The sequence below is a fragment of the Gobius niger genome (assembly GCF_951799975.1).
Source record: "Gobius niger genome assembly, chromosome: 19".
NCBI lineage: Eukaryota > Metazoa > Chordata > Actinopteri > Gobiiformes > Gobiidae > Gobius > Gobius niger.
In genome coordinates, this window is record NC_136870.1 from 6341655 (window position 1) to 6365408 (window position 23754).

The following is a 23754-nucleotide window of genomic DNA, read 5'->3' on the forward strand; positions in this document are numbered from 1 at the left end:
GGCGCCGGATGGTTTGCCAGAATCTCTTCGAGGCCGACCGATAGTCTTCCTCCATGGCCTCCCCGAACTCCTCCCAGACACGAGTTTTTGCCTCTGCGACCGCCCGAGCCGCAGCACGCTTGGCCTGCCGGTACCTCTCAGCTGCCTCAGGAGTCCCACAAGCCAACAAGGCCAGGTAGGACTCCTTCTTCAGCTTGACGGCATCCCTTACTTCCGGGCGCCACCACCGGGTTCGGGGATTGCCGCCGCGACAGGCACCAGAGACCTTACGGCCACAACTACGAGCAGCCGCATCGACAATGGAGGAGGAGAACAGAGTCCACTCTGACTCCATGTCCCCCGCCTCCCCCGGAATCTGGGTGAAGCTCTTCCGGAGGTGGGAGTTGAAGACCCCACTGACAGAGGGATCCGCCAGACGTTCCCAGCAGACCCTCACGACACGCTTGGGCCTGCCAGGTCTGACCGGCTTCCTCCCCTGCCAGCGGATCCAGCTCACCACCAGGTGGTGATCGGTTGACAGCTCAGCCCCTCTCTTCACCCGAGTGTCCGAGACACGCGGCCGGAGATCAGATGACACAACTACAAAGTCGATCATCGACCTCCTGCCTAGGGTGTCCTGGTGCCACGTGCACTTATGGACACCCTTGTGCTCGAACATGGTGTTCGTTATGGACAAACCGTGACTAGCACAGAAGTCCAATAACAGAACACCACTCGGGTTCAGATCGGGGAGGCCGTTCCTCCCAATCACTCCCTCCCAGGTCTCACTGTCGTTACCCACGTGGGCGTTGAAGTCCCCCAGCAGAACAGTGGAGTCCCCAGTCGGAGCACTATCTAGTACCCCTCCCAGGGACTCCAAGAAGGCCGGGTACTCTGCACCGATGTTGGGCCCGTAGGCCGAGACAACGGTGAGAGACCTGTCCCCAACCCGAAGGCGTAGGGACGCGACCCTCTCGTCCACCGGGGTGAACTCCAACACGTGACGGCTGAGCTGGGGGGATATGAGCCTTCAGCTTTACCTAAATCTAAAAAAAGCTTCCTGAAAAAAAAGCGACAAAAAATGACTAAAAAGCGACAGAAAAATTGCAAAAATGTGGAAAAAGTGACAATAATGAAAAAGTGACGCAACAACACAAGGCAAAATCTTATGAATTGGAGAAAATGCGCTGAGTTAATGGTTAAGAGGTTTAAGTTGGGTTACAATGGGACAAATAGAACATCTCATTCATTGCTACCCCAGGCTTTGAGCAGTATGATCGTGCAACACGTGTTAAGTCTTGAAACTTCCGTCAGTGATTCGGTGCGACATTAATTGGGAGCCGGTTAACCGAGCAAATGCGCATTAAGAGGGTTATTTATAGGGAGCCATGAGCCTATATGCCGTGGCGTAGGACTCCGACTGAATGGCTGCCCGGAAAGAAAAACAAAAGCAGCCAATGATAACACGGCGCGGTCTAAACCTCGCCAGGTAGTGCGCGAAGTCAACGCAAAACCCCAACGGAGGCGCAGGATGTGTTCGTAAACTTACCCAAAAGGGGCGCTCCGGTCCGCACAGCCGCTCCATCTCCTCCTTGGCGGCGGGAGCGACTTCAGCCCCCGCAACAGGTCGAGCCCTCACTTGCCAGTCACCTTTTTTTTTCTTTTGCTTCTTCTTCCCCTTTTACGCACCGAGGCCGTTTTGTTCACATTCCCAAACGCGCGGGCAAAGACGATCGCGACCTCTGGGTTTGCTTTGCGCCGCGGAGCCGCTCCCCCGCAGCTTCCTCTCCGGCGAGTCGAAGTAAAGTCATCGGCCGCCCGAGCTAAAGAATGATCCTGTCGCGGGGGTTAAAAAGCGAGAGGAGCTTTTCGCTGTGTGTGTGTGCAGGGCTTTCCAGGCTCCGCCTTTCCGCTCTGGTTCCACGCGCATACGCAGCATGACTCAAGTCAACATGACAAGTCCGCAAAAACTGCCGAGTCACGTTTCCGATCGAGAAAATAGTTATGGGGTTGAGTGTAGTGAAATAGAGAGCTTTTAATACTACACCAGCTGCAGGAGAATAGCCCAGGCCTCACCCACGCATTCCTGTCTGCTCTCTTGTGGCTTGGTAGTAGCTGGGGGGGTTAAAAGTTCAAATAAGGCTGCGCCATGACGGAACTTTAATTCATAGCTCAAATGAAAACCTATTTGGTGATTCACAAAAGCCTGCTTTTTGTACCAAGAAGCCTGGTTAAGATTAGTTTGGTATGGGAAAGTGAAAAAAAGTAAAATTATTATTATTATTTACCCATCTGCTATGCACCGAGTATAGTACCTGATTGATATGGATATTAGGGGTCTGATACTGATACAAAGGGGGTTGGCATGGCCGATTGGCGACATATAAGCTGTTTTGTTTTTTTTATCTCTAAAATTGCTGATAGCAAAACATTTATTGATGTAGTAAATAGATAGATATATAGAAATATATCTAACAGAGTCCGATATTGTTTTTTTTCTAAGGCCGATAACGATTATCGGGGATTTTCGATTGGCCGATACTGATATGCACCGCTGATATTTTTGGAAAATGTCTGGTCTATAATCCTGTGAATGAAGCTGTCATGATTTGTCTTTTGTTCCCCTGTTTTTGTATGTCTTTGTCTTTGGTCTAGTGTGTTTTATTTTGACATGTGTTCTGTCCTTGTGATTTTGCTTTACTTCCCTCGTTACCTGCCTGCCCCGCCCTGATTTTGTTATTTTAGTTTTCGTTCATTAAACATCGCCAGTTTTGTTGCAGTCCTGCATTTTGGGTTTTTATTTTCTTCGTTCCACCTCAAACCGTGACAGAAGCTTCTTAAAGAGGGGGTATTATGCTTTTTTCAGTCACATAGCACCAGTCTATATCACACTACAATGATGACAAACCTTCTGTCGGTCTGTAAATGCAGTAAATTAGAATAACTGCCTTGTATAAAATGTCTCTCTCAAAATGGCTGTAGTGAATGTCTTGAAATAGGCCTCTGTCTCTTTAAGAACCTCTGAGCCTTTCAGACACGCCCCCTCCACACGCTGTCTGTGGCATCAGTGGGGAGGGGGTTCTGCTGAGGAGCAGTGGTTGGTTACTCGGCTGGTGACGAAAGCTCGGAGGCGTCTCCAGGAGGTGGGGGCGTTCCTAGGAGGACTCAGGCAAACCTATCCCTAAAATGGCCGCCATCAGAGTCTTTACAGATTACTCAAAAATACGTGAATGTGCCAAGGCAACACTTCAGGCATGTTTTTAATGAGGGAGTGACATAATATGATGTAAAGCTTGAGAAAGTCAATTTTGCATAATACCCCCCCCTTTAAGTGTTGAACTGTGACAGCAGGGGGCGCTGTATATTCATGCTTAGTAGGTACTTTAGACGAAACTTGTTTGAAAGGCATTCCAAAACAAAAAAAACGGCAAGTCTCTATCTCTTATTGTTCCGAAATGATAAACAAAGGTCATAAAATGTATGAAATAGCTACAAACTTGTGACCGATTTTCACCGCGACGTTTCTCTGCTCCCCCGAGGCCTCGGAAATGTGATCGGTTTCGGAGATATCGGCATTTTTAGCCTGGGAATACCCATGATGCTGTGTGCGCTCGAATCATTTCGAACTACACAGCAGTCTGGGGACCATGGGTGAAATCTTCAAATGGATTTGGGAACCAATCACACAGAACGAGGAGGGACGGCAAGACGATGACGAACTATTCAACATATGGAAGCTTATAGTTTGTTTACGGATAAAACTTTTTTTTTTTTTTTAAGTTTATTTAGGCTACAGATAATAATGACAATAAACAGCTATGGTCGATCGTTAACCACACCTTTCCTACGAGAAAATGAATCGGTGGTCCCCAGACTAAATATAACTTGTGATATTTTGTCTGGTGATAGCCACACTACTGTCTAGTATAGACCAGGAGCCAGACCCCTAACCCCTAACCCCTAACCCCCTCCTCAGGCACATTTTTGCTACCTTTTCCAAACTAGTATCTTTCAATAGAGTATATTTTGAGTCATTACCAGTGGGGACCCCCCATTTCAACTCGGCTGTTCGGCTGTGGGACCCCAAAAACCACTTTAACGGGACAGGCTTCAGATGGAACTTTGTGATTCTATCCAAAGTAGTGCTGTGGTCACATACAGAGTCACAGATTAATGAAATTAAGAACAAGCTGACATGATGAGGAACAAAGGAATATGACAGTCTCGGGCTTTAGCTATTTCTTTTTTCCATATATTAAACCATATATTTACAAAAATGCTATTGGATGCTTATGGACAAATGCATGAGGATCCACAGCTCTAGACTGAGAGGGAGCATGAACACATGTTCTGTTATAGCTGCTGATCCGTTAGAGGTACTGAGCTCATCTTGGGCTCAATGTGAAGCTAATGAGTTAGGGCAGTTTTCTATTTACATTTGAAAAGGTAAAGATAAACACAAAATACAATAATGCACTCATTTGTGAAGCGCTTTTCTTATCTATATGACATTTATTTAGCATTTTTGTAGATATATAGTTTAATATAAGGAAAAAGAAAAAGCTAAAGCCCAAAACTGTCATATTCCTTTGTTCCTCATCATGTCAGCTTTCTTTGTTCTAAATTTCATTTATCTCTGACTCTGTATGTGACCACAGCACCACTTTGGATAGAATCACAAAGTCCGTCTGAAGCCTGTCCCGTTAGTGGTTTTTGGGGTCCCACAGCCGAACGGGGCCGAGTTGCAATGGGGGGTCCCCACTGGTAATGACCCAGGATATACTCTATTGAAAGATACTAGTTTGGAAAAGGTAGCAAAAATGTGCCTGAGGAGGGGGTCTGGCTCCCGGTCTAGTATCTATAACAGCATTAAGAAGATCGTTTAACTGTCTATGTCTATCTATAGGACAACAGCAGGCTATCTCTATACGCTGCAACTTGCCTCAAGATTGAGCAATGCATGGTTACCACCTCCAGACCAACAAGTAGAGGCACAATTATTCACCTACTGTGTCATAATGTTGAAATAATCGTTACAAGCCAAGATTCGGTCACTGTTAAGTAGTGATGTGAACAAAGTCAAGAAAAAATGATTTGCCAGAGCAGTTATAGCCTCTCAGCTAGGTTTCTTCTTTAAAGGAGCTATACCTGATTGTACAAAGAAACAGGGACACTCACTCATTTCCAATAGCTATTTTCTGGTCCAAACTCATCTCAAACTTTCCTAATGCATTTACAACATCAAAATTCATCACAGGGACTGAGTTTAAACCAGGTTTCACAACTTTCAGGAAGGAAAACTGTCACTTCACTGTGAAAAATGCTGTTTAAAAGGCTTTAATTAACTAGTGTTTTTTGTGTGTGATAAATGTCGGCTTTTACCATATACTACAGGACAAAACACATTTTATTCCAATAACAGAAAATAAAAAAAAAATCAAGGATAGCTCCTTTAAAGTGTTAAAAAACGCATAAAAGCCACAATGTTAAAAAAGTATGAAGTACTTGGACATGAATAATGTGGGATATTTGATTTGAACAAGCATGATTACGACGGTTTGTTTCTTTTTGACCATTTGTAAACATTAAAGAATACAAAGGTTCTGTATTTTATATATTGAAAAACTGAATATAGAATATAAAAACATCTGTTAATACTGTAAATATACATATGTATATACATAAGACTGTAAATATATGTATGTAGACATACAACAACAATGTGAAGTGTAAAGTGTGAAGTAACAAAAGGGGCAGATATTATAAGACTTGTTCTTCTCCTCTGCTCCGTTTCATTCATACTGTGTTGGCTTGGCGGTTTTATTGTGATTGTGAACATCACTTTTGAATGAAATAAATAAATAAAATGAAAAAAATGAAAAATGAAGTGTAAGAAATACTAGATTTCTTAGTCACGCAAATTGACTTAGTTCAAGGATAATGCTCAGTTATCATCAGGAACAATTTTACATTCACATGCAAGTTAAAACTATTACAGTTTTATCTCTCCAGTTTAGAAGGATAAGTGACAATGTTAGGCTTTCAAATGAATGAAACTGTTTCTTAGTTTTGGGATTAAGAAGAAAGATTAGAGCGTGATATCACTGCAACCCCTACGCCTCGGCCCGGGGCTCTGGTGCAGCAGATAACCTCATTTTTTAAAACTTTAATACTTCTGTTGGTGAAACAAGCATGACATGCATCTTCTCCATACGACATTTTTTTTTTTTTAAATGTCGTATGGGTGTCCACTCCAAATTTCATTTCAGTTTTTTTTCCAGTTATCATAGGTTTGGCGTGTGTCTCCGATCATTAGTTTATGCATTTGCTTTCGGCTTTACAGACTTAAAGAAGAGTCAACAAGCAAAGGGGAAAGGACTGGTGTTTAATATTTCATAGAGCTGACTATAAACAAGTCCAGCTTGGCCCCCACTTATCTTAAAAATGTGTTTTAAGACTCAGTAGGCACAGATTTGTGTTTAATGAATGTAATATTTTCTCTTGGAAGATAGGATAACATTATATAAATCAGAAATAAAGTCTAGACATGATACTTAATGTAATACCTACATGTGTGTGCAGAGGCTCCAGTGTTCTAATGGTACATTGTGAAAACATGTGCAATTATGCCATTACTGCTGAAAACTGTTGTGCTGGTTAGAGACTGTGGTTACAGAAGCTACAGAACTGGCCAAACTTTTATATACCAGGTTAAAAGCAAAAAAAAGGGTGTTGAGTGTTCCATGGGCTTTGTGAGAGATGAATGAAGACAGTTTTGAGCTGAGGAAATCCCTTGCACCGTGGGAGCTGTCACAATCCCTCAGGTATCGCACGGGTCAAGTTTGGCAAGTAGGCTTAATGTGGCTCCTCCCACAGCCCTTTAAGCCCATTTACTGTGGCTCTGCAGGCAGACGTGAAGTGTTGGTTTACACAAGGAACCTGCTGCACTGTGCCCAGACAAATGAAGACATGCCACTTCTGCATAGCAAACAATTGTTTAATGCTGTTTGTATGAAGCAAACAATACTGCAGAGAGCACGTGTTATTAGAGCGGAGCATACTCATAATTATATCATTCATACATAGTCATCAGCATTTCCCCTTTGATTACACTCTGTAGTAATGCGCTCGCTTGGATACACCCAATTTCTATTGCTATGATAAAAACAGGCGGGGAGAGCTCCATCTAGTGGCCAATTATTGTAACTGTTGGCTGTTTAATCTTAGAATCCCACATAATTTACTTACCAGTAAACCAAAGCTGTAATAAAGTATTAAACACACGGGATTTTAAAACAATAGATAAGCAAACCCCTGAGATAGATGGTTTTACTATTAACACATATTCCTGAAGCAAAATAAGATAAGATAAGAAAATCCTTTATTGATCTCACAACGGAGAAATTCACTTGTTACAATCGGCTTCAATAAGATCACTCAGGTTGTGCAAAAACAGACAGGAACAGTATCTTATGTACAATAAGTAAAGCAAAAATCTGAGGGGGCGGAAATATAACAATAAGGAAATAATAAATAAAAATAAATAAATATAGGATAAAAATCAGAACAGATTATATGAGTATAATATCGGGATGTAAAGTTTACAGTCCTAGTGCAGGTTGTCAGTAGTGCAGCTTATTCAGAGATTATTGCACATCTTACTTTGCAGTCTTGTTGTACAGTCTGACAGCAGTGGGGATGAAGGCTTTGCAGTAGCGCTCCGTCCTGCACTGAGGGTGTCTCAGTCTGCCACTGAGAGAGCTGCTCAGCTCTTCTACAGTCCAGTGCAGTGGGTGGGAGGTGTTGTCCATGATGGAGGTGAGCTTGGCTAACACCCTCCTGTCCCTCACCTCTTCCACAGAGTCCAGAGCTGGCCCTCCTGACCAGCTTCTGTTCTTGTCCCGCTCTGTGCGGCCCGGGGCCCAGCACACGGCAGCGTCGTGGAGAGCAGAGGCCACCACAGAGTCATAAAGAGTCCTGAGCAGAGGCCTGCTCACTCCGAAGGACCTCAGCCTCCTTAGCAGGACCTCAGCCTCAGAAGGACCTCAGCCTCCTCAGAAGGACCTCAGTCTCCTCAGAAGGACCTCAGTCTCCTCAGAAGGACCTCAGTCTCCTCAGAAGGACCTCAGTCTCCTCAAAAGGACCTCAGTCTCCTCAGAAGGACCTCAGTCTCCTCTAAAGGACCTCAGTCTCCTCAGAAGGTGGAGGCCACTTTGGCTGTTGGTGTGGTGGGACCAGTCCAGTTTATTGTTGAGGTGAACACCCAGGTACTTGGAACTGTCCACCTCCTCAATGTCCTGTTTTACGGTTTTATGGTTCCCCCTTTGGGCCCAGGACTCCCCTGACAAAGAGATTCTTAATCTCAGTGGGACTTTACTGCTTTAATAAAGGTTACAAAAAAAATAAACAATAAAATAAAACAAATGTTGTTTTTATTCGCCATTAGCTTCCCAAAAGATGACAGAGTTTGAAAAACATTCGAGGGTCATTTACCAGAAACCATGGAGCAGCAGCTGCATTTGTGCATTAATAACTCTCTCAGTTTCAGATCAGGTCTGTAGCATCTACATCATAAAACACTGCATTTCAAATGTTAAATCAGATGCAACACAACCATAAAACAGTGTATTTTATCATCCACCCTGCTGCACTTTTGCTCAGTGACTATTTTCTGTTTATATTTTTCCAAAAGTAACACAAAGTAGCGTAACTCAGCGACATTTTTGAAACAGTAATATGTACTACAAACATATTACATTTTTAAAGCTGTAATCACTGATATAGAATAAATTACTATTTCTAAATTAGACTTCAATTCTACATGTAGCTTCACCATAATCACACACCAAATGAATGTTTTCTCTTCGCCTTCTTGTGCCATGACTTGTACAGAACTTCCCAAGTCCCGCCACCAGATGGAGTCGTGGAAGCACAAAGACGAGCAAGGCTTCACCCATGCTGAACTTTCATCCTAATCAATGGGTTTTCTTCAGAACACAGCAGGTCACAGAGCTCCAGTACATTCTTGTGACCCCTTTAACCCCTTAACCCCCGCCTAAACCGCGCACTTTACTCCAGTTTGGCTTTACCCAAATCTGAAAGCTTCTCGACTGGAGAGCAACAGAGCAATGCCTCATTTGAAAGCTAAGACCTCCAAAAGTGACGTCCCAGTAGTTGAAACATAGACAGGGTGAAACCTTTACCAGAACAAAATATCCCAGCATTATCTGAACGTGCTGTAGTTTGTTAGCTTAGCCTCTCTCCTCCCTGCTATCACACACACACACAACACACAGTCCAAAACCTTTCAGACGATTTAATGTCGGCGCATGAATGAAAAGTTCCATTTTCGCAGCGCATGGGCGGGACGCGCTTGGCTCATCCCCGGCAGACGCGCGCACATCTGGTTCGCGCCTGGAGGAGGGAGTTTGAAACGCGACACCTTCTACATTTCACTTTTTTGTGTTTGTTTTTAATTGGAGACGAGACTTGTAAGACTTCTGCAGCCTTTCACTCAGATGCAACTTGACGTTTAGCCTTATCGCTCATCTCCCTTTCCCACAGTGACGCACGCGTACTGCTGCTGCTGCTGCAACGTCAAGTCTATGGGGTTTGGAGAAGAAGTGGAAACATCTGCAGCGTGTGCTTGTGTGCGGTGATGGTGATGGTGATGATGATGATGAGACAGCAGCTGAATGCCCCCGAAACATCCCTGGAATGAGAGAGAGACACGGAGAGAGAGGGAGAGGGAAGGAGGGAGCTACAGGGACATGACTGAAGCGCACACGTTTCCACGCACAGAGAGAAGCACTCAAGGAGGAGGAAGAAGCGCAGTGAAACAGGGATGAGTGGACCTTCTCTCCCGCCGAGAGCACCCCCACCGGCGGCCCGGCCCCCGCCGTCCGCAGCCTCGCCGAAGAGACGCTTCGCCAAACTGGGGAGGAAGACGAGCGATGGCTCCCAGCAGTGAGTGCGCGATTATGAGCAAGATCGAAACTGAAATGTAGTCGCCTCAGGGTCATTTAGTTTTTGTCTTTCGACGAAATTGTGATTCAATTTTTAGTCGAGATTTAGTCGACTAAAATTGCGTGTACGTTTAGTCGATTGAATCAAAGTCATTAGTCAACTTTACGTTACTCGTATTTAAAGCCACACCGCGTCGAATTTTGCCCAATAAATAAAATTGAAATAAAAGCATTTATCTTCATCATTGACAAACACCTCATAAATGCCTTTGCTTTGAGCGGCTCAGCTCTCCTAAGTCAAGACTGTAACTTAGCCGGGAGTGGGTACGTCTCCAGCTCGTCTCCATAGAAGTGTTGACTAAAGGCAGCAGAATTTTTTGTTTTGAATAGGTTAGGTTCTTATCCAAATCTATTCTTTGATTATCCATTGCAGTAATAGCATTTTCTGTGTCTAGCTGGTCATTAGGAGCATGTTTTTGTATTGATGACAAAATGTCATAGGTCAAAATGTTACGCAGTGTGCCTTTAATCAAGCTCCTCTGCTTTATGGAGCTTCCTCCATGTGAACAAAGCTCAGAGCTGTTCCTTTATTTGAAGGATACGAGGCTTCTTTAGTCTTATTTTAGTCTACGAAGACATTTGAATCATAGTTCTAGGCTCAATAACAACTTTTAATTTAGTTTTTGTCCAATTTTCAAGTATTGCTTTGACTAAAATTATGACTAAATATATCAGTTGACAACATTTTTCGAAGGGACTTCTTTGAAAACGGTACAACAAGTAAATATGAAGCTTTGGCTTAAATGACTTGAATTGAGGAAATGTATTTTGTTTTAGTTATTTAGACTTTTTTCCTGATGTGACCAAGATTACTTTGCTTGTTTGATGACATTTGAGACTAGTTCTGAAGTAGTCTGGCTTGAAATAAGAAAGTAAAGCTGCCAATGGGATAAGAGACATTTTCATACCCCATTGGCACAGAGAATGACCTGGGTTCAACTTTTATGTCAGAAACAAAGTGGAATAATCTATGTGAAATGCCCAACTACATCATAACTAGTTAAAACAACTCAAATTTGGATTATTATGCTCAAATTGAGACGTTGAAACTAATCTGGTGAATTACTTTTTGCAGGTGTATTTGTAAACTATTTCAATAAAGTGTGGGGAAAAAAATGCTCGTGAACAAAAACATCTTAATATTTTTGCTGAAAAGTGAGAAGTGGAAGGTGTAAAGTGATGTTGCAGCACATTTCTGCCGTTCTTGTACCTCAAATTGATCACAAAGCGGATAGAGAGATGGATTTATTTGTCATTTTTTGGGTCGTTTAGACAAGTGCACGGCCTAAAACAAAACTATCTAGAAGCAGAACTGAAGTTTGGCCAGGTCTGAATTAAGGTAAGTTGAGTCAGCGTATTTTTTATTTATTGACTGCTTTACAATGAAAGAAAAAAACATTATAACACAAATATATAGCTACATAAACGACCAATTCTAATCTGTTAAGGCAAGATACTGCAGGTGAATAGGAAAAAGTCTAAATTTAGCGACATCACTTTGGAACTTATGCAGATTTCCGATATAGTATATACATTTTTGAAATAAATGTTTCTATTATTTCATATTTCCATAGAGAAGTAAGGCCTTTTATGGGTTAAAAATGAACAAACAAATAAATAAATGACAGAATTCTCTATATTTGGGACAACGAACAGTAAATAATAAAGGTCGGTGGAAAATGGTTTCAACACTAAAAAAAATATCAACTCCGTGCTGCTCTGCGTGGAGAAGTGGAGAGGGGGGAAAAAAGCATTTTCAGAGAGAATAAAAAGAATGCCGCCTCAAAAATGAGATTTCCCGCTGTTGACGTCATGGCGACCTTTGAGCCGTAAGCAGCTTAAGCTTGTGCAGTAACGAACAAAACCTAATTATTTCAATGTGGTGTTGGACATTTTCACAGAGACTCTTCACACTGTAAGTATCAGGCTGAAATCTTTTTTTTTACTTAATAAAAACAAATGGTAGCTTATAATATTCGCAACCTTCATTATTTGAACAGACGTTTCTTCAACAATCATATCTTTATTGCGACAACTGAATGACTCTGAAAGTGTTCGATATACTTGCATATATCAGTCTGTGAAAGTCTCACCGACGCCTCCCTTGCCACTATAGGTGCGGGCCATCGGCCGAGGGCGCGCTCGTCAGGCAGTCCGGCAAAAGCCGCCTCCGTAACCACAGCAACCGCCTCTCCGGGGTCTTCCTGCGCACCTCGTCGTCCGCCCCGGGCTCCATGGCGTCCAGCATCAAGACCTCGCTGTCCATCTCCACCAGGAAGGCCAGCGGTGAGGGACACTTTAACCCCCCACCTCACAGCCTACAGGCCAGAGTCACGCCTCATTTGAAAGCTAAGACCTGCAAAACTCATCTCAACTGATCCTTTTCCATGTGTTGTTTCCGCCTTGTCCTCACTTTAATTTTTTTTTTTTGTGATTTTTTGTCACATTTTTTTTCCATCGCTTTATTGTCATGTTTTTATCATTTTTTTTTTTGCGTTTTCATCCTCGTTTTCGTCGCTATTTTGATGCTTTTTTGTTCTTTCAATTTGGGTAATGCCAAACTGGAGGAAATGTGCTCGGTTCAGATGGGAGTTAAGACAACTCTCAAAGCTCTACACTGTTCGTTCACACCCCACATTTGGGGATTAGCTTGATCGGTGCAGCAAATAATAAAGTTACAATTTAGATTTCATCACGTGTACTTATTATACTTACTTTAAGGGGAGACATTACAGGCAAAACTCAATTTTTTCAGTTTTCAGGTTTTGGGCCAAATTGGTCTCTGAACATACAAGCTTTCACCCGGAAACAGAAAAAATGCCTAATCTTCACAATAACATGTTTAAACATTGCGCTGATTCAATGTTCCCCCATAGACTTATATGGGACAATGCAATTTCAAGGGCCTTTTTCTCAAAACACATTTTTCTGTCATTGTGGCGACACTATGTCCACGTCAGTCGGACCTAAAGACTTCACATTTTCCAGCCTTGGACTGAACAATATTTGGAAGATTTTTTCAGAGGGATTTTTTATTATTTAATCCCTAGCCCCATTTATTGAGTTTTGAATGTCAAAAAATAAGGCGAAAATATTTTTTTTACAAAATTTTCTGCTAAAAAACAGCTTATTTTAAAACTGAACAAGATATCCCAAATCCCCTCTGAAAACGTCTTGGTAACTCATTCATCAATAAAATGAAACCATAAATTTGAATGTAGCTCTGTCCATTATTCAGATTTTGCCGCCGAAAAGATGGGAAATTTGGGGCATTTTTAGACATAAAACACCTTGTTCTTATATGAAAAGATAAAATGACAGAAAACTTGCAATGTATTTTTTTTCTCACATTTATGCCAGTTAATCCACAGCAACAGTCTCAAATTGATATCTGTAAATATACATTTTTTCCCTATTCACCTGCAGTGTCTCGCCTTAGTAACTTTTCACCCTGAATTTTTAACGGTACCCAGTCCTGAACTCATGTCAATGTTTGTTTTGTTTGTTTTTCCCTCAACTTTCATTCTCAGGCGGGTAAATTCAGTAACGTCTGAACCACTGTTGCACTAAACTGGCAAATTATGAGATTGTTTAAAGCTAATGCATGAGTTACAATATACAGTTATTATTCAAATAGAGAAGGTTTGGGCAATGAAACACATAACTAAATATGCAAACAATTCTCTATTTGATTTCATAATAATATATTTTCTTTAACCTTAACAAGCACATTTCTCCAGTTCGGCTTTACCCAAATCTAAAAGCTTCTCGACTGGAGCTTACAGACTATAGGGCTGGGTAACGCCTCACCATGTTTCTGTCACTTATTTGTTTTCATTGCTTTTTTTCCTCCTTTATTTTTTTGTTTTTCGTTGTTTTTTTGTCTCACGTCATGTTTACATTGCATTATTTCTTCGCTATTTTAAGAAATGAACGATTTTTCACGGAAAGACTAACCTTGGGCACTTATCCACCATAAGTGTGTTCATAGGAAATGGAATGGCTAAATAGTTTTTTTTGTGTTACTTGCTTATTATACCACACAACATTTTATAGCCTTTGCTAATTGTACTAACTGTACTAATTTGAGGCAGCACAATTTACCTGGTTTTTATGCATGTTCTTGAGGCTATTCCGCTAAAAGTCCATAAAAAGTACCATTAAGACTGCAAACAAAACTTGGAAGGTGAGTTTTCCCATTCTGGTTAGAACAAATATGTGAAGTTCTCCAAAATATTAGCGAAATAATGGTTGGACTCCCCGGCTGGCAAACATTTATAATCCCCCATAAACCCGGGAAGTGCTGGCTTTTACGAGTGTGGTTTTGGCGCGCGCAGCGGTTAAAAATAACGCAGTTAAATCATGTGTTGCAGCCGTTCCTACATGTCCGATCGCCGAGGACCCGTGTGAACTGTCCAATCACGTGACGGCGCCGGGCGTGCTGAAGATCTTCGGGAGCGAGATCTACCAAGGCGCGCACTACAAGAGCGTCCTGGCCACCACGCAGTCCAGCGCCAAAGAGCTGGTCAAGGAGGCGCTGGAACGGTAAGGCCGGATTTCACTCAATCCGCTTTTTCTGAGACCCTGCAGGTGAACAGGGCAAAAAGAAGAGACTTTTTTGTTTTTACGTACGTTACTGACATAAATATGAGAAGAAAAAACGGTGTTATGTTTTCATTAGAGGTCGCCCGATCTGGGTTTTTCTAAGGCCGATGTCGATATGCACGGCCAATATTTTTGACCTATATTTTTGTCAGATTTTTCCAAATGTCTATAATCCTGTGAAAACATAAACACTTGGCCAATCCAGCAGTGGCCAATTATATTTTATTACTTTAGGTGATTCAATCATAGTTTCTGTCCCAGCTTTGATTAGTTGTCATTAGCATTAGCATGCTGCCGCTAGCATTAGCATGCTGCCGCTAGCATTATTATACTGTTTCGAGCCGTAGCATTTTGTGCGGCGATCAAAAAAAAATTGCGGAGGTTAAAACTAACTCAGCGATTGAATTCTCCAGGTTCTGTGCTTCAGAATAACATGCAGCATATCCATATCGACTAAGGTTTAGTGAAACTCGTAGCTAACCAATTTTCATCACAATGTTTCTCTGTTCCCCTGAGGCCAAGGCAGATGTGGGATGTTTTAGCTCTTTCCTATTCCAAAGATGTCACCTATCGCTAGATCGACCGATAGCTGATGTTGTAAAATCCCCAAATATCGGTCGACCTCTGGTTTTCAAACATTCTATAAAAATAACACATTTTTTTGCATAAAAATGGCCAAAATGTATGCTGTGTTTTCAGCGACTAAATCCAATAATGTATGAACCAGGTTTAAAGGTATAAGGTTAGTTAAGGTTAGTTACATAGATTGTTTTCATTTTGGATCTGCTATAAGCTAATTATAACAGAAGTTTCTTTTTTTTAATTCACATTGCGCCTTGTGTTCAAGAAATCTGATTGGGAATTAGTCATTAAAAAATTCCTCTGAAAAAATAATGTTAAGTCCAAGCCTGTAAAGTTTGGAGCCTGTAGGAGCGACTAAAGTGGAGACGCTGTTGCAAGAGTGGAATGAAAACCTCATTTTGAGCAAACGGGCCCTAAAGTTTTGCGACGTCTGCACATGCACGTGCATATTCCTCCTGTCTTTAGCCACTGCTGTCTCCAAGAAAGGAAATTACCATATTTGGATTACAAATATTACCTAGTACACATACATACATGTCAATATTTGCGAATGAATGAATGGAAAAATGGCCGGGGCGCCGCAATGTTGTTATTTCTGGGAAATCTCCGGCTCGCTAGTGGACAAAACTTTATAAAATAAGCATCGTAAAGGGTGAGATCTGTCTTTTTATCTACTCTGATAGTAAAACAAGGATGTTATGGGTAAAAAGAATCTCAACATTGCGTACTATGGGACAAATCTATTTTTTTTTTTTCACCTGCCAGGCCTAGCTTCAACTCAATGTTTTGTGCATTGTTCCCTCGTCAAAAACATACCGAGGGTATTATTTCAGCATCAATAATGTTGAAAGCTTAAATTGTAAAACCCCTGGGCAGTTATTCACTCAGTGTTTGTTCATCGCAGCGCTGTTGATTTGTTTGCATGCCATTAGCTAAAATGAAAGCTTGTATTTACTACTTTCCATTTAAACATAACTGTAAGTGATTGTTTCCCAATGAGTTGTGTCAAATCAGGACCAAAAATGAGGCTAAATATGGAGGAAAATTATGAATAATTAGGACTATAGGCTAGGCTTCATCACAAACATGCTCGAAAATGCTTTTCTATTTTCTGCTAAAATTGCTTATTGTGACAATGGTGAAAGTCGACTGCAGAACATGTTTAATGAAATACAGAGACAAATGTGTCCTAATTATTTACTCAATTATAGAAACCAGAGCACCCACTTAAAAACACATTATATTTAATCAGAGCAGCTCCCCACTGACTCGTGTTGTCACAGATCTTGCGCATCGGGAATTGGAAACCTTAGTATAGTCAACAGTCCGATGAGCAAAAGTCCTCTCCGTTGTTCCATTTCTCCGATTTACAAACATGATTTACAATGTGCACATGACGAACTGTTAAATTGTAGAAATGGGACTCGCTGATATTGGCTCGAATCCCGTCAGGACAAGTGTCGGCCACATGTGCGAAGTATGAGCTCTTATGCTGCATCCATTACACACACGCTACATCACTTGTTTATGTGAAAACAGATGAGCACATTCCACCTCGGCTGCGGATCAAGCCAGTCCCTCCGTGAGCCTGGTTTTACTCTCTTTATACTTAAGTTAAACAATACGATGCACCGGGAAAAAATGTTCAGAAAGAAATGGAGTTCTCCGTCAGCACAGATGATGTAAAGTAGGGTTGGGTACCGCTAAACCATATCAGTGTGGTATTGTAAAACAAAATAAAAAAAGTTTAGATACTACTGGTATCGACAAAATGAAAGTATCGAAAGCAAGTATTGTCTATCTTAAGATCCAAGTTTTGAATTTTTTCTTGTTTTCCCAATTTTTCCCCCTAATTTCCCATTTGTATTACTGATATTTCCCCCCATTTTTCTTATTTTTCTCACAATAGAAACCGCTGGGTCCGTTACGATAATCACTACATTGTTCATTTGAAAGCTAAGACCTAAAAACTGATCTAGAAGGATCTTTTTGCCGCCTTGTTGCCGCGTTATCGTCGCTTTTTAAAATGTATGTTTTCATTGCTTTTTTTGTCCCATTGTGGTCACTTTTTCATCGCTTTCTCATCACTTTTCTGGGTCATTTCTTTTTTGTCACATTTTCATCCTTGTTTTCGTCTCATTTTTGTCACTATTTTTGACACTTTTTTCAAGAAGCTTTTAGATTTGGGTGTAGGCAAACTGGAGAAAATGAGCTCGGTTCAGGCGGGGGTCAAGAGGGTCAGTGTCATTTAAAAGCATTTCATTGGATTCAAATTGGCGTCAAATGTACATAATGACTTCGCTAAAAATGATCGTCTAAAACTCATTTAACAAACGTATCCAATGCTTTGGAATGTGGACATGTGTGGATATGTTTGTTGTTTTCACAGATTTCCCTAATGTCATGAGCTCATTGTATCTTTAACGCAGCGAGATCTGTCTTGTTTATTCTGACGGAGACACAATGAGCGCAGTGTCAACGTGCCAAACGTCTTATTTCGCGAGACGTAGCGACAAACCAGGACTGTTTCGGTTTCAATTGGTGTCGGTCCGAACTTGTTGTAGAGTGAATGAAAAATGTCAGCCGCTGGTTTAGCCTCAACTTAACGGGACATGATCGTTCAGCTTGTACAAGTGGCGTTTACAAAGCCAAATAGATTCAGTTAGCTTATCTCTGATGGCTTTGTCCCCCTCAATGGTTCGAGTTCAAGTTGCAGTGAGAAAAGACAACATTTGCTCTTAGTCTTATCAGTTGTAAGGTTGGATAAGTCTAAAGCTTATAGTATATAGGGCAGGGTTCTTTGATTTTTGACATGCTTCATTGATACCTCATACCTACTATACTACATTGTTCATTGTCTAGAACAGGGGTGCCCAAACTTTTTCTCTCCGAGGGCCAAAATGAAAAAGTGCCTGTGAGTCGCGGGCCAAACACGGCGATGTCAAGCACGAAAAACACACATAACTGCAAATTATAAAGTTACTTTATTTTATTTACTTGTTATTTGTTCAATAGCCAACATTTGCATTTGATTCTATCTATGCAAATAACATGCTATATTAAAATGAATGGTAACTATGGCAAAAGCCTAGTTTTAGTAGAACAAAATCAACAATTGTAGCAATTTAGTGCATAAACACCTGTATCTACAGCCCCTACAGTAACTTTACCTCATTCGCTCACTCAAAGAAAATGCCACATTAGATTATTTTGTGTCAGTTCAGCATCAATTCTTTTATGAGTCAGTTTTTAACATATAGTGTTGTTGACATCAACAACCTTTGCAATAAAAGTTGGAAAACTGGGAATGTTGCTGCTACAACGCTCTGTAATTGATAAATGCCAAAACACCACAACAGTGTTTCCTTAACTTTGCGAAAGGAGTGAAACAGCGCCCCCAATTTGACGCTGGTGGTCAAAAAGTGTACTGCATCCATATTTACCATTGAGATGAATGGAAGAGAGTTACTATTAACCCCACACAGCGCAAAAGTAGGTCACTCTCTCTCTGGCGGGCCAACAGAATTGTGTCGGCGGGCCCGTGGGCCCCACTTTGGGCACCCCGGTCTGGAACTTTACAATTGAAAGGTGATGTTTGTCTATTTCATGAAAGACCATTTATTTACATGTTTTATTTATTTGAGCTGTAAGAGCCACGAAACTGTCTCAAGACCAACCAGCGTCAATTACAACTGTAACACATGCATTTCAACCTGGATAGACTCAAACAGAGACGAGCAGCGATTAGAAAGATTTATTGACATACTTTTGGCGATCAGACCCCAGCATTAGACATTGATATATGATTATAGTTAGTATGGATGGGTAGGTTAGAGTTAGGAATGTCTTTCCCGGAGCCTGGACACTGGTGGTGGTTTGGGAGACCAGTGAAAGATGTCGCAGGGTGAAGCTGCGGATAGAAGGGGTGGAGGTGGGTCCCAGCACAGCCGCAAAGCAGAGGCTTAAACCCGGGGCCGAGGGCGATAATTGGCTGCAACGAAAGTGTGGCTCTGCACTGATAGGCTAAGGTGGAGGTGGGTGATACTGAAATTAGTCTTCCAGGTTGAATTTCATGATAAATGACCCCACTGGTGTAAAGGTCAAGGTCAAAGTTTTTTCATAAAGCACATTTAAAATACAGTTGACACTGCCCAAAGTGCTATGCATGTTTCAGTGAGAGACAAAGACTATGTTTAAGATGTGATTGACCAACTCACCAAATACCTGCAAAAGCATAGTACCCCATCTTTCACACAGAGAAGGTATTCTAAGAAGAAGAAGGTATTCTATAAAAAAGCACTACTCCACCGTGGCCTCTCGCTCTAGCATTCCTCTTGGCATATCTCACCATAAACCTGGATGTAACCTTTCAGATTTTCTTTGTGTAGTGTAAGGGAACAGACAGACACATGCGAGTCATTATCGCGGCAGCTTTTTACCTGGAGGTGATGAATGCGTCGGCTCGGGCCCCCCTGCGCCTCTGCGCTCCTGCACCCCTCTCGTCGCAGACTGCAGGGTTAAGACCTGTATCTCCTACACTTACAGCAGGTTGATCAGAATCAGCTGTCGCAGACCAGGAAACGCTTTGAACTGCAGGGGCCGGTCCAATCAAAAGGTTACAGCCGCTGTCCAATTGTATTTCAAACTTACGAGCTCGGAAAAGTTGGCTCGTGTTTGTCGCCACCGGCCATTTCAGACACAAAGCAAAGGGAATTTTTCTATTCCAAATAGAACTGAAGAATCATTAAAGGGGGGGTATTTTGCAAAATCGACTTTTTCAAGCTTTACATCATGTTATTACGTCATTCCCTCATTAAAAACATGCCTGAAGTGTTGCCTTGGCACATTCACCTTTTTTTGAGTAATCTGTAAAAACTCTGATGGCGGCCATTTTAGGGATAGGTTTGCCTGAGTCCTCCTAGGAACGCCCCCACCTCCTGGAGACGCCTCCGAGCTTTCGTCACCAGCCGAGTAACCAACCACTGCTCCTCAGCAGAACCCCCTCCCCACTGATGCCACAGACAGCGTGTGGAGGGGGCGTGTCGGAAAGGCTCAGAGGTTCTTAAAGAGACAGAGGCCTATTTCAAGACATTCACTACAGCCATTTTGAGAGAGCAATTTTATACAAGGCAGTTATTCTAATTTACTGCATTTACAGACCAACAGAAGGTTTGTCATCATTGTAGTGTGATATAGACTGGTGCCATGTGACTGAAAAAAGCATAATACCCCCTCTTTAAACATAGGGTTTGTAGAGTGTTGCACCTACTGTTATACAATGAAAAGGCACAAATACAAAGCCGGGTTACCAAATATTTAGGATTAAGTCATTATTGCAAAAATAAAGGCTTCAAACAAATAACACCACTGATTTAGAGTTAAAGGAACAGGCCACCATTTTTCCATACTGAGATATGTTTTTTTACCTGAGCTTACCTACGAGTTGATGCGCTCCTGTCCGGTCTGCTCTCAGTCACGCAAAAAGACCAAAGATGTTGTTAGCATTTGGCCTCTCCTAGTATATTCCTGTAGCTCCAAACGTGGGTGAAGTTGGAAGTGGTGCGGATAAACTTGTCTTAGCTCAGGTAAGAACATACGGTGGCCTGTTCCTTTAAAGCTGTCCTCATCTACTCCATTTTGCCCGACTGGAATTGTTGCATCCCCACATTGCATGGCTAGATACGCCACCTTCGAAACAGCAAGTGATCGCTTCCTCGCAGAAGCAGAGACAAGCTCAACACCTCCCCTCACCTCTCATGGTGCACCCCCAACACACCCCTCACCTGCCCTCGCACCTGCCCCAGCTCCATGTATAAAACGAACACGCGTCGGGATCGACCATCAGCGTGGCGCCTTTACTTTTGATTAAAAAAAAATCTCCATAAAACGTTTACCATCATCCGACATGCTCCCGATGAACGCACTTGAGTTTATATTGTAAAACATAATTGCACAAGATTGAAACAGCACAATACAGGACATTGAAACAATATACACCAACAGCTCAATGTTTGAAACTTGTATCCTATGTGGAATGTGCGCCTTTAGCAGCGTGTGTGCCTGTGTCTGATTTACAGACTTTGGTGCACGTCCTAAAACCTAATTGTAGATCCTCCAGAGTGCGTTTAATGGGACATACCTGACCTACAGCCTGCAGCCGCGAGCTCTTACAGGCTCCACACTGTTTTACTTTGCACAAGTAAAGGGGGGGGAGCAGCTCACTGTGCAAGTGATTCTCAAACTGTGGAACATGGGCTTCTTCAGGAGGTAATCAGGGTCAGCCATTTTTAGACTTCACCCAGTTGATATCCAGATGCTAAACCCAAGTACACATTGCTAATTGTGTGTAATAAACAACCGTGCTTAGAGTCGGTCTCCGGATGTATTGAAAAGCATTAAAGGGATATTTCAGGATTTTTGACATATACTAAAATCTGACTAACCATATAAATGTCTGTGTCGATAGAGTAATTTTAACCATTTTGGATTTAATAGACCTTTTATTTGAGCAGCATCAGCTTCGTGGTTGTATAAGCCACGCAGCGGCGGAGTGATCTGCTAGAAAATAGTCCATTCATGTGATGCAAGGTCAGGTATATTCCAAAAATTATTCTATCGACACAGACATTTATATGGTTAGTCTGGCGTTAAGTGATTTGCCTCAGGTGCTCTGTGGAGCGGGTCAGACTGTTTTTAATGCAGTGTAGCAGATACCATAGAAATGCGTTAGCCTTGCATTAGCCTAGCGCCACGTAACTCTTCAAATATAAGAACTGCATGAATTACAAAACAAATATCTCCAGAAATCTGCAACACTCTGGATAACTAGGAAATGAGGCCCTATGTCAAAAATCCTAAAATATCCCTTTAAAGGTAATTTAGTAGGCCGTGCTAAGGCCTACACATCAAACACATCAAATCACAATTTCTTTGGAAAAATGGACATTCCTCGAAATGCGTCTTAAAATACAAACACTTTGGTCCAAAACACATTCAATTGTTCTACACACATTTTTAGTCAAAAGTTTCCCATTGTGTCCGATTTGCCTTATGTTTCCTGGAAATAGATATACATCTTGAGAAGTTATAAATGCAGTGTTGGCTGATGATGTAAACTATAGGTGAGGCTGTTGCACACCGTGTTTGTGTTGTTTTTTTTACTATCAGATGTACTCAACACATTTATACCTGCTTCTCAGACTAAAAAGAAGTAACCACATACCAGCAAATACCCACAGAACTAGCATTACATACAACAAGACAAAAGTTTACTCTATAGACGGCAGTCAAACAGCTACGTAGCTTAATTTAAACTGCAGACTGTTCCCTAACAATGCATTTACCCTTAGCACAATGATATGAGAGCACAAAGAAGTTGTTTATGTCCTGATAGAGTTAACAACAGCGCTGAACCCGGACAGATCCGTGGTGTAAACAAGGACTCACCCATTGCCTTGAGGAGCATCACGATGAATATCTGAATAATCCACCAGTGTTTGTTATAGTGTTTACAGAGACCGCGTGCAAGCGAAAGTGACCAATGAAGGGTCTTTAGCGTGGTTTACGTGTTGCGTCTGCTTTTGTGGCATTACAATATTTTGTATAGACATAAAAATGGTCTTGAAAAGTGTTTGACTTGCTGCTACCTGCCATGTGCTACCTCCACTCTAAAGACTAAGGGAAGGCATCACATAGATCCTTTATCTGTAATAAGCCAAATCAGCATTGTCAGTACGCATGCGCGGCCAAAGTTCACAACTACCCACGGTTTCAACAAAGCCCATTAAAACCAGACTATCGTAGTAGAACAGCCGGCTGTTTACTGACTATTACGTCGCTTAAAGTGGTTTTATGGCGATATGCCAGGTTCACATTAATTCTCCACTGCAGTGCGACTGTCCACCTCACAGCAGTGTATATGCGAGCCACCATACGTACTCATCAAACTTCCTACTGAAAGAAAAGATCCAGAATGTCGTGACGCGAATGGATTAAATTAGTAAGTTTGACATAGAGCTAACTAGTAATGCTATTTGTAACTGATACGTCTATTTACTTAATACAACAACTGTTTTTTATTGATTGATTGATTTATCAAGGGCCACGAGTTCTTGTTGTCTTCCCAGTAACACTGTGTTCCCGTTTCTTACAGAATTCTTTTAAAACATTGATTTTCAACGCTCAAAATATTCCATATCTGTGTAACACTCGGTCATGTTAAGTTTGGGATACGATCTGGGTAGTCCTGACCTTTAACCTGGACCAGCATGCATTGCGCTCGGTGAAATGCCGTATCCGCTTATTATTGATTTCTTAGGTCTTATAGAGCCTTCGCAACCAGTGCTAGAAACAGGTCAGAAAAGCTAATTACCTCAACTCATCTTTGCTGAACATGAATTGTATCAAGCCAGGTCTAATTTTGCAACATCTCTTCATAGAGAGAGCAAAGATGTCCAGTCACTTTTTATGGTGTCTTTCTTTATTTGTTTTTTTTACCCCACAAAGCACGTGTCTTAGCCATAATGACGCATAGAATGTTTGATCTAGCTTTCATTTTCGACAC

The 23754-nt window shown here is 41.8% G+C and overlaps 2 protein-coding genes across 2 annotated transcripts in view; one reads left to right on the forward strand and one right to left on the reverse strand.

Moving 5' to 3' along the window:
* Window positions 1–1634, reverse strand: part of abcc3 (ATP-binding cassette, sub-family C (CFTR/MRP), member 3) — a 79367-nt gene extending 77733 nt beyond the window's left edge. The window contains exon 1 of the mRNA XM_079577942.1: window positions 1529–1634. Coding sequence (XP_079434068.1) covers window positions 1529–1564 — 36 coding nt within the window. The 5' untranslated portion in view covers window positions 1565–1634. The remainder of the gene's footprint in view (window positions 1–1528) is intronic.
* Window positions 1635–9656: 8022 nt separating this feature from the next.
* The window catches only part of LOC306978814 (ras-associating and dilute domain-containing protein-like), a 40238-nt gene continuing 26140 nt past the window's right edge, over window positions 9657–23754 (forward strand). Inside the window, exons 1-3 of the mRNA XM_079577494.1 lie at window positions 9657–9945; window positions 12121–12290; window positions 14378–14549. Of these exons, the coding sequence (XP_079433620.1) occupies window positions 9824–9945; window positions 12121–12290; window positions 14378–14549 (464 nt within the window). The 5' untranslated portion in view covers window positions 9657–9823. The remainder of the gene's footprint in view (window positions 9946–12120; window positions 12291–14377; window positions 14550–23754) is intronic.